At 38.7% G+C, this 12,291-nt stretch overlaps 1 protein-coding gene across 1 annotated transcript in view; it reads right to left on the reverse strand.

Annotated features, from left to right (window-relative positions):
* GPSM2 (G-protein-signaling modulator 2) overlaps positions 1-2,256 on the reverse strand; it is a 36,965-nt gene extending 34,709 nt beyond the window's left edge. Inside the window, exons 1-2 of the mRNA XM_051213179.1 lie at positions 2,222-2,256; positions 323-587 (exon numbers count right to left, since the gene is read on the reverse strand). Coding sequence (XP_051073429.1) covers positions 323-564 — 242 coding nt within the window. The 5' untranslated portion in view covers positions 565-587; positions 2,222-2,256. The remainder of the gene's footprint in view (positions 1-322; positions 588-2,221) is intronic.
* Between the last annotated feature and the right edge of the window lie 10,035 nt (positions 2,257-12,291).

The raw sequence follows: 12,291 nt of genomic DNA on the forward strand, positions 1-12,291 counted from the left end.
GTTTTGTATATCAGTACTTTTACATAAGCTCATGGGAATATCTGTATTTACTGCTTTTTAGATTTGTTTCACTGCCCTGATGAAAAATCGATGTCTTAAATCCTGACTTAAAATAAACCTTAAAAAAAGTAAAAAGCACACGTATATAAAGACCTGTATGACATTTCTGATCTTTTGTCAGCTTTCCCCAATTTATTGTTATATTTTGTCAAGAAATGACAAGCAGATCAGGTTTATAAAGCTTTACTAATATGTTTCCATTTTTACAATAACTAAGAATGAATGTGAATACATACGATAAATATTGGTAGATATGTTTTACCTAGCTAGAGCAAGGTTCCAACGATGATATTCCAAGGCTCTGGCGTAATCTTGTTGGTAGAAATAAGCATTGCCTAACTGACAATAAACGACCGATAGACAACTAAGATCATCCGTTCCGATTGCTAGTGCTTTAAGAAAATAAGATATGCCTTTATTCCAATCCCCTTCACGGCAAAATCTCTCACCCTCCATAGCAAGATCCAAACACGGCGTTGGTATTGTCGAACTTGAATATGTCATATTGGAAGTTAACAACTAAGTACCTATATTTTTAACAGAAAAAAAATGTTGAGTTTTTACCAACAAAAACCGAACAAGAGTTTTGTTATTTCGCATAGAAGTAGAAACAAACAGTATTCTGAGAGACTTTATGAAAATAGTTAAGGTTAAACATCCAGATGGAAAGCATTCATTTCTAAAGTTCAAGTTAGCATGGCTGCGAAACGTCAGGGAATTCGATATTTTCACATCATGACGACATGTGTGATTTACAACCAAATGTGTAATGATACATTATATTGGACTAGTTTTTATAAGGCAAACCACTAACACAGGTAGACGCACGAAAGATAAGACCACAGAAACGGGAAGATTCAAAGAATGCTGACCCTGATGTCGTTTTCTATGAAACGCTTGATAAAAGTGGACTGAATTCCATCAACCGATCTTTCATGACGGTAGTTTTTTTAAAAGGAGCTGTATATTTAATTAAATGCCACTACTGTTCACATATATTAGTTTTATGACCCTTTTCAACTTTTACCTCAAAATATCACTTCATTTGTATGACACAATTATTGGTGCCCTAATGTACTAGAATCTTTGAGTAAATAAACAAACAAATAAGAACGATACTTATGACGACTGGATGAGGAACAGTAGAAGGATTCAAAGGGAGATAAACAGTGGACAGATCCACAGTAGTGTAGGCAGTTTTAAGCCATCAAATACAGGGTTCACAAACACTGCTTTCCATTATCTCTGTAAACAAGGACATAAGCACACATTTTAACAGGGCTAAAAAATCGATAGTTACCTTATAAACTTATGTAATATCTTAGTTTATTCCCACCAATGTTAAGTATCATCAATATCGCATAACGAGCCAGAAGGCAACTAAGGTACGAGTTACACAAGAGTCCACATAGTCGGTACAAGTTTATAACGATGTCCGTTGGGGTTTTTTTGTCTTTTGATATGGCTGGTCAAAAACTATCCTTCTCCCTAAAATCATATTGATCATTCTAATATAAGTGACCTCATAAACTGAATATAACCGTTCTTTCAGGGAAAGATATTCATGTTGTAAAAAGGCAGTCTAGCATATCACCACAAAACTGCTCACAACCCAGTTGTAAATATGAAACATAGAATCTTAGTCATTACTTCTAAAGCGTGGTTGGTGCTTCTTATGACAGCTACTAGAAAGCAATTACAAAGATGCTGAAACGAACAGCAAACAATGGTACGGCTTAAGACGAACACTTATACGGTAATTAAAATTAATAGATGTCTGTGTCTAACTCGAAAGTACGTTCTCTTGGGTTGCTAACTGTACTGTTAACAGTACATTGACCATAACTGCGATTGACACCGAAATATCTTTAATCACATCCCTCTTAACGAAAATCAAAACGAAATTGGATGCGTTTAGTGTGCCAGAAGGGATTTATAAGTTATGTTATTCCCTCTTTAAAGAGGGAGAAAGAGAGTCAGAATTCTGACTCTAAAGAAGCGTTGCTGACACACTTTTATCTTTAGAACTAGTTTTCACTAGTCTTGGTGCAAACATCTACATGTGCCGAAGATCTACGCTAAAAGTAAAAACAATCAAATCGCTATTTCATTCCAAATATACTCGAGGTTTGAAACAATATCAATACAAGGTAACTACGACCTTGAAGGTTCAATTCAGGCACTACTTCATCCTTCAGTAAAATGGACTGTAGGTCACTGGACCTGTGTGAATCATTCGAACTTGTTTCCCAATAGAAATTCAGCTCCTCCTTTAAAATGCTCAGTGACAAAGCTGATACTATCTGTTCGGGTAAGGCGTTCCAGTTATTTACTATACAGTGAGTAAAACGGAACTCTAACTTTATTGGGTAACTGTTTTTGAAGCTTCTTCCTATAGCGTTGGAGATGATTAGTCCTGAAGTGATAAAAAAGATAGGACGTGTTGTTGAGGGTATGGAATGCCAATATAACGTCACCTCGCGTTGAATGAAAAGTTAAGGGGAAATTGTTCAGACGTTTTAGACGCTCATTGAAATGGAGTTTGGGAAGACCCTTTGCTAGGTTTGTCCCTAGACTTTGGACACTCCCTAATGTGTCAGTATCCCCAATAAGAAGTGGACCAGCTTCTTGGATGCAATATTCTAGGTGTGGTCTCATACAGGTTGGGTGTAGAACCCGAAACATGTCCTCGTCAAAGCGTTTGAATGACGAATGAAGTGACCATAACACTTCAAAACCTGAGTTATGGTCTGCAGTTGTTACTTCTAAGCCTTTTCGTACCTGTAAGATTTGAAGCGATGTACGGTTGACAGTATACTGGTAAATATCGCCGTGTCCGGCTTGCATTAGCACACTTTCTAGAACCAATTTCTGAGCTCCGACATTAGGATCATCTAGCTAGTTCGTTTAGGTCAGCCCGAAGACTACAATGATCAACCCCACCACCTATTAATAAAAAATTTCATCTAAATTTGAATACAGCGTTTTACGGTAGTTGGGCGCCGTGTTAATTTAGGATATTAAGAACGACAGTCATGTTTGTAAAATCCTCTGCGATTGAATTTTAAGTTCAACGTTTTGCTTGGAAATCTGGTCCAAGTAATAGATTAAATGGAGTTCAAATGGTTGTGTGTGAAATAAAAGTAGCTTTCGCCCAACGGGCTTCCGTGTCTAATAGCAGTGGATCACCAATACCTCCAGGAAAGAACTTAGGTATATTAACGATAATAGAAAAAAAAATTGGTATATCATAATAAAATATTATCCTTAGTCCTTAAGAATATGTCAAGTTGCCTTTCAAAGGACTCCTTGGAAGTCACTTAAATGAGCTCATCCGGGAATGAATTCCAGCAGTTGACAACTCTTAGGGAATAGAAGTCTTGTCTATAGCCCGTTCTGTTGTGTTGTGTCTCTAGTTTCTGGGTGTTACTCTTTAGGTTTGCGTTGGAGCTAAACTTAAGTAGGTGTTTAAGGGGATTTCCATAGGTGTTAAGGATGCTGCAAGCCATTAGAAGGCTACTTCTAAGACGTCTATACTCTAATGGGTACAGGTTTAGTGAATGAAGGCGCTTTCATAGGGCTTAAATTTGAGTCCCTGGACTGGTTTCGTGGCTCGCCGATGGACACGCTCCAGAGTTTCCCTATCCTTTTGAAGTGAGGGATGATATGCCATGCTTCCTAGACTGTAAATGGGGACGAATAAAATCGTTGAAGATTGTGTGGAAATTTCTACCGTCAAACTAGCCAAAAACGCGCTTCAGTGTTGCAAATGCAAAGTTTGCTCGAAAGGCATTTTTGTCACAGTTGGCGTAAGACTTCAAATCGTAGAGTACCAGCACTCCTAAATCATTTTCAACTTCAGGTACTTCTAGAGAGAAGTTTCCTAAGTTCTAATTATAGTCTGCAACATGTCTGAGATGGACTACTTTACACTTTGAAGTCGAGTCAGATCCTCCTGAAGTGTCAGTAAATCCTCTTGGTTGCGTATCTCTCTCCAAAGTTCCACATCACCAGCAGAAAGTAATAAGTCAGACGGTAACTGCTGTAGAAGATCATTTATGTAAATCAAGAAAAGAAGAGGAATTAGTACTCGTACCTCGTACTCGATGTCAGAAGTGGGCTTCCTGTAGGTGACTCCAAATGGACACCCCGAGGTCGTAGACAATCTTACTGAGCACTATACGGACACATCAAGACTGGTAGACTTTTGTGAACTTGATGTGCCTCCAGGCAGGATCGTAAGTATAAGGCTACTCTATCCCAATTCCTGTTCTTCCGTCATTGCGAAACAAAGACATCCCGCGTACTGCTAGCTCCTGGCCCATAAACTGAGATGTCCAAGTTTCAGATATTCCCGTCTGATGAGCATTGTGCGGCCAAATCACCAGCTGATTTCGCTACAACACTTGGGATACTCAGGTTCTTAGACGGTGACGCCTGGCTTTTTTCAACTTTGGTAACCGAGGTCCAATCACCTGCGGAGTTTTGGGGAGTCATCGTTGCATTTCGGGGGCCCCGTGCTGTGAGACCCAAGTTTGCTAAAGGAGTCCATTACTGTTGACGTTATGATGGTTTCGATTTTCAGCATGTCATCACCAGTGTTATTACATGCTCTATAGATAGTAGAGCTGCCGAGATCCCTCTTTTCGTCTTCATTCAAGTTTATTTGTGAATTTTTAATTGTCATGGAACAGTTATTTGTTTTCCGTCCCTCCTAATAATACTGTTTGGATTTCCAGATGTGTAGGGTTCTGGATTTTAGTTTCTCTTGTACAAATTAAAGCCTTTCCGGAGGATATTTGTGCCAGTGATATCAATTGCATGTCCCAACTCTATTGAGTGTAATTCTGTCCCTGATTTGTTTTTTAGTTTTTCCAACTCATATGAGGATTTATGAGTGTGCTTCCAGCAAAGCTTGTGTTCCTTCACCCTCACATGCAGTTGTCGTGATGTCTCACCTACATATAAACTATTACAATCACCACATTTGATCGCATATACACAAATTTGTTATTGCTCTATCCCTACTGAATCTTTGATTGTTACCCGTTTAGACCTTACGGTGTTGTTTGTTCGAAAGATTACCCTTATATTTTGAAGATCCATGATCCTTTCTATTTCTGAAATTCTTTTACGACAAAGGATCACCACCGTGTTAGCCTATCCTTTTGACTCATTCCTTTTCTTGTCTTTTCTGTATTATTTCTCGATTATTCCTTTTATAAAATCCTTGAAATAACTATTCATCATCAAAGTGGACATAAATTTATTTCACTGTTTTGTCACTTGGGCCCATGACGAGGTTTTAAACTCTGTTTGTCGGACTTTTGGTAACTGTCACTTTGTAAACTGACTTGTATTCTAGATATTTCACAGGAAATGTTGGCATTTGTGATAAACTGGCATTTATGTAATCATTGCGTTTCGTTTCACGTACATCAACAGGAGTTTTGGTTGACGGAGACACCCTTTGTTTATTGTGGTGGTGACTTGAGGTACACCACTTATGACCGGCTTCCACATAGATAGTGTTCACTCTGCTCTCACTCTCTGTCTTTGGCGATATAAGAAGTTTCTTGTCCATCCTTGTACGTCACCTGTTATTCGAAAGCCCGAGACGTTCTACACAGGTCCTAATCGAGAAACCTTATCGAATGCTTTTGAAAAAACGGTATCATCCGTCCAATCCCCAAGGAGTTAATGTTGAGAAAAGTTTGAGGTTGATGGTTGACTGAAGAATACATTTCCCAGTTGCATGAACCGGTCCCGTAGCCTGCATATCAGTTGTGTGGTTATGAGAAGTGTTTTCAATAATAACTGTAGAGTTGATCTCACAAAGATAGATTGGTATAGTATTAGTTCTGGTCAAACCTGATTCAGCCAGTATATCTGAAGTTTCATGAAACAATCATTGAGAATTTCAATCTCTACGTTTTGTTTTTCTCTTAATGTACAAAAACAATCGTTTTGAGCAAGTACGGCTATTATATGCAAGCTGTCTTTCGTATGTGATGCGACATCTAGAAATATTCTGGGCTTTTCGGTATTTACACCTAAATAGTTTATGGCTTGTTCATAAGATCAAGTTACATGTAGGATTCCTGCACCTCAGCAGCCTTCGGTTTTTCTGATTGATTCTTGAACGGTGGAATGATAGTTGACGTATTGACCGTGGGATGAAGGGTAGTGCTACGGATTCAAATGTGGCTCTAACCTCATTTCATTTGTGTCCGAATGACCAATCTATTGAAATAGAATAGTCTAATCGGCGTATTGTTAGTCTATTAGATGTTGGAACGAAGTAGAGCAGATACACAGTGTATATTGTGTCCGAAACCTAAAATGAAGCAACACGTGATCAGTGCTCGCTAGTGGAGGCAGGTGCTGAATGTCGGTAACATTGGCACAGTAGTGTGTAAAGACGAGGTCCATAAATGATGGTTCATGTTCCACTATATGTTGGTTTTATGATAAGTTGAACAAGTGCATACTGAATAGTATTCATCAGCAGGTTGTTATCAAAACATCCTCCTAAGGTCGTAAGTTCAATCCAACAGATGCTTGAAGAATCGAAGTCTCCAATGATGAGATAACAATTGTCCTTAATTCGGATACAGATATTTCTTAGGGTTTAGCCGTCCATGAGACAACGTGGAACATGGCATATTCTCTCATGGTCAGTAACTAATGTCTTGATTTTATTGTGCAACATGCTACCTCATGTGTGTCCTTATCGTGTGCCCCTAGCGTACTTGATTGTGCACGAAATTGACCTCCGACGTACTCTCTGTCTTCTAACATAGATACAGCCTGTAGTCTGGATCACGATGAGCTCACATTTCTGTAACAATACTTATACCTAAACTTAATTCATATATCATCAAGCGTAGCTCGCAAATTTTGTTTCCAAGTCCACAAGCGTCTGTGTAGCACACATTTAAAATATTCGGGGGATGAATCGTCTTGTTTGTTTATTCGGAATCCCAAAATGGCTTATTGGTACATAAGTGTTGTGAAGAAATCATTTTGGGTTTCTCCAGAAATCCAGTTATACTCAGGTTTCAATAGTGTTCGCATAACATCCGCCATATTTAAACAGGTTCTGTAGAACCTAGAAGGATATCGAGTTGATTTTTAAAAAGGAAAGGAAAAAGTCGAGTGTAAGAACTCGAAATATGTAAGTAATCTAATAAGCGTGTTTTTGATAACAGAATGAGGATAGACGAAAATATATATGCATCACGAAAGTAGTAAAAAAATAAATGAACTAACAAGCAAACCAAGAAACAAATTAATCGAGTTAGATTTGAATGTATAATAAGAAGTTGTGCAGTGACAGTTTAGAGTGATATGCGGAAGTCCTAATTAATTGCGGTGAATAATCACCAAGTATCGATGTGTATGGGTCGTATATACGTATTGGAGATAAAATGAATCTGAAAAGTTTATTTGAGCGCAATACACGACATTGTGCCAAATGCAAACTTTGGATGTTGAAGAATAATATTTACTTATTTACCGAAGCAGGTCTCGGAATTATTTGTTTCCAAGACTTGAATACCCGAGAAACCTGGATTTTCAGGTTTAATTCTCATTTTTCTTTCGCACTTCTAACTCAGTGAGAGCACTTGATTGGATCCCAATCCGGTTGAATACAAATGTTCGAATTCCGGGTTCTGTACGCGTAATCTATCATAACGTCTTTAAACACTTCTGAATACTATAATTGAGATCCTTTTTTTGGGGTCTCACTTTCAACCTACTTAGCAAGTCTTGTCAACTTAGTAATATGTGCTCCTAAAAAGTTTACTAGTTGTGCATTTCTAACGGCAGACTCCACTTACTCCAGATTATGTACATGCGTTTCCGTAGAGTATTTTCATTCTGAATCCTCCAGATTCCAAATAATTAGACCTTTAGGATCGTTTTCACGGATGTCGATTGTGCTGTAGTCTCCCTAACATTGACTACTGGAGGCTGTTCTTCCGTTGTCCATCTGTTTTTTTTTACTTTCGGACAAAATCCGTTATTTTAAACATCCAACTTTTCTCGTGAAAGAGTTTTGTTTTCTGCAGATTGTATCGTTGGATTTACCCTATCAGCAGTGCTTGGAGCAAATACACATCCTATGAGTGATATTTTTTTGTCCAGACAGTGCGGGACGTATTACAATTACATGTAAAAACGGTTGTGGTGTACTGATGGTTTGAGTCCCAGTCTTTCGATCAAGTATAAGAACCAAGCTAACGGCACTAGCGACCACACTTATTGCATCTTGTTTGTCTGAGGTCAGATTTACTGAGTGGTCATCATCGCTCATCAGCTTCTTCAGAAGGGGAAGCTCCAGGACTTCATGCAGGAAAACTGCTTTTGTAAGGCGTTGTTCTTTACGTAATTGTGGTGAAGCCTGTTTACAACAGGGTTTGCACTCCATCATCGATAGATTGTTATACATTTTTTGAAGCCACCTCTTGCACCTGTCTTACTGCTTGTCATATTCAGCAAGGAAGAGGTACATTAGTCGACTGCATCAATGACTGTGAATGACCACTATAACCAGTGCGACGTGAATACAGCTAGTCGTGTAAGATTAAAAGTTATAACGTCACTATAAAACGATCACTTTTGGGATTAAAGGCGTAAAACAAAGTTTGGGGGTCAGTGAGTATCACAAAATCTCTACCTTGAAATAAATGTTTAAATTGTTTAACCATTAAGTAAATGGCCAATAGTTCTCTATTGAAAGTATTGTATAGCGTTTGTGTTGGCACTAGTTTCTTTGGAAGAAAGAAAGCGGACTGATCTCATGATTTACTCGTTGTTGTAGCACTACATCTACTACTACCTGAGATTTGTCTGTAAACAAAATTAGTTTCCCCCCGGTCAGGACTTAAGTAGGTCAGCATGGGGAAGCATATGGTTTCTGTTTTAGCCTTACAAAAAGCATCTTCTGTTACGATATATAACGTTGTATAAATGCTGGACAGTGTGGAATTATTTGACGATGATTGCAACGGGAAGAGAACGCTGAACATCCCCCCACAGCGTTTTTTGTTGGACAGTACTATCATTTATTTGTTTCTTCTCCCTGTCGTATATCATAACCTTGTTTAACCACACCTTTTGTTCTTCAGTCTTCCTCGTCTGAGCCTTTATTATGTGATTTTGACCAAAGACTTATATTTTTGTTACCTAATTTTCTATTGCATGTTGCCGGACTATTGACAGTATGATCGTGTTTGACTAAACTCAAGGTCACGGCGCAGTTCAGTGTGTGACTGTTAACCTTTTGACTGTCTACTTGGGAGGATCGTTGGAACCCCTGCAGACAGATCCTGCCTCGTTGAGAAGTGTTTTTGTTGATTCTCAGGTATCGAACCCTTTGGTGTCAACTGTTTCTTTTCTTGTTTAGCGCGCTACTTGCGTTAGAGAAACTTCTGACCGTATAGCACAGGCTGTACTGTTTAAGGTATTTTGTATTTTCGACATAATTTGTCCTATTTCCTAAATTAGTACCGTTTAAATTGAACACAGAGTTTGTGTTTTGATATAATTTAATACGAGTGTCTCAAAAACGCTTGGCACGTTATACTGAAGAACGTAGTCTTATCTATTCGAATAAACTTTGGTTAGTCAGTCCTTCATTCAAACCTAATACTGGCAGTTCGGTCGTTACAATGATAATTAATTATCTCCAAAAAACGTCAAAGCTTACTCAATGAATATGGTTCTGAGAAATTTCTGATGGCTGGAATACTTTCGCCTAATATTTTGACTCCGTGTTTGTCGATCGATATGCCTAAAAATCTAGACCCCAAAACCGCATTTGGATGGATTACTAACTATACCGAACCTCTGAACTCTTTCGAACAGTTCATGTAGGTGATCAATATGTTCGTGGAGCGAACTACTAGATATTAGTACATCGTCGATATACACGATCTCATCCATAAATCCGTTAAATATCTATGTGGCGTTCTTTGATCCGAATGACATTCCCATGAATTCAAGCGAACCAAAAGGAGCAGTGATGTCTGTTTTTGTAATATCCTTGGATGCTATTGAAATCTAATGGTACGTTCGCACAAGAATGATCTTATAAAAATGTGCTTGCTGTGTAATGTAGGCAAAATATCGTGCAGATGGGGGATCAGGTAACGTTAGGTTATTCAATAACCGATAATCACCACATGGTCGCCAACCCTGATCCCGCTTATGTACCATGCTAATTGGGGATACCCAGAGGCTGCTCGGTAGACGTATTATTCGACGTTGCATCATGGGCTCAAATTTGGCTTTTGCAAGTCTAAGGTTTTCTGGTGTTAATCAAAGTGAACGTGCCGAAAGTGGCTGACGTTTTGTGATAATTCGATGTACTACTGAATGTTGTTAGGTATTTTCACTGTGGTCTGGTTTCGTTGTCTAGAAAAATTTAGATAGAATACTAGCAACGGTATCATTTACTGGTATGCCGATCTTAATACTGTGTATGTGATAGTGTAAATGAACTCCTAGAACTTGAATTTTCGTACAAGTATCGGCAGATTTTCGTTTTATAGTATCAACTGGTAAGTTGTAGGAGCTTAGGAAGTCTGCGCATAGTAAAGGGTTACGGACATCGGCGACAATAAAAACACCCAACTTAGATGACGTATAACTTCTAGGTCTAATATCAGACATTGTGCCCCATATGTCTTCATTTCAGTTTTGTTATCTGCTCGCAATGGGTATTTTCCACACATGGCAATACGTCTCTTGGCTAAGGTAACTGAGATAATACTGACCTTGGCCTCGATGTCTAGCAAGACTTTTTAGCCGGAATTCTTATCCAGGACGTGGGGGAGGCCACTTAAAGCACAACCAGTAACAGTTGTTGCCACTATTGTCTGTCGGCAAGTCTCCCAACAGGGAAAATGACTCCAAGGATTTGCAGGACGTAACACGCCTCCTAGCGTTATCATCATATTTTTTATTGTACCAACAGCTGTGGCCGTTCTATTTGTCCGTTCATGTGTCGTGTTGGTCCTTACCCCCCCCCAAGAACTAGATCAGGACCTTAGAGATGTGAGATTGGAAACTGTAATTCATCCGGCTTGTCATCAAGGCTAGCAGAAGTGCGTACATGATGTTTACGTAGGTAGTTTAATTCAGCTGTTAACGATGCTATGGTAGGGGTTTGCTTACTACTCGAAATGTCTGTTATCATCTGTATGTAAGGTATCGTACCATATGTTAATTCCAAAACCTTGTCAGACATGCTGGCTAGTGTCTTGAAATCTAAAGGTTAACTGTGAGCACAAAGAATTCGCCTGACTAGCGTTGGCAAGCGTTGTAGCCAAATTTCTTTCGGAAAAGAATGACCAACCTTATGAGGTCCGATCAACTGCATCATCTGCCATAATAATTGAGACGGTGACTTATCACCTGACTAGGACTAATACATCCCAGATATAATTCTTGTTCTCAGTTATCCGCTGCTACGAAGCAGAACTTTGATATATTCGCCGTTTATGATTACGGATTACACGTATATCCTCATCAGATGACTAACTTGGGTACACATCTCGGATTACAGTAATTATAGTGGCAACTGCCAACTACTTATAACTGTGGATTACAAGACCAAGATAAACTTGAACACACCCACTCCAGACAATTTAAGTAACGTCCAGCAAATTTTTATTTGTGTACAATTTATAGTTCATAAATTAACAAAATGTTTCTTTTGTAATGACTTTGTCATTATTCTTGGAGTTGGTATATTTCGGTCCACCACAGACCAGAGGACACTTAGCACTGAGAATCAGAGATAGGCATCAAAAAATTAGTAACGCTGGAAAACAACTGAGAAGAATTGATCACGGCAGAGTTTTATGGAGAATCCTGGCTCCTCCAATAGGTATAATAGGTGCAATTAAGTAATTAATATGCATATAATAGTGATCAGGCTATATTTTCTAAACTCAATTAGGAACTGGGTTGTTTTCCACTTCACAAGCGTGCATGTCGTACCAGTCGCAGTATGACGATGGTTTGGGTGTGTGCAAATGCAGTACTTTTCCACATTAACGTCGCGTTCATATACGACATTCCCAAGTTAGAAGTTGCTCGTAAATGAGAAAGAAGGCATAAAAAACTTCTAGTCAGGACGAGTGATAGACTATAAATCCTGGGTGGATTTTGTGGCATCTATCCACCATTATCCAAGCTTATGTTTAACCGAACATAAGT

This window comes from Schistosoma haematobium, chromosome 1 (assembly GCF_000699445.3).
Source record: "Schistosoma haematobium chromosome 1, whole genome shotgun sequence".
Taxonomy (NCBI): Eukaryota; Metazoa; Platyhelminthes; class Trematoda; order Strigeidida; family Schistosomatidae; genus Schistosoma; species Schistosoma haematobium.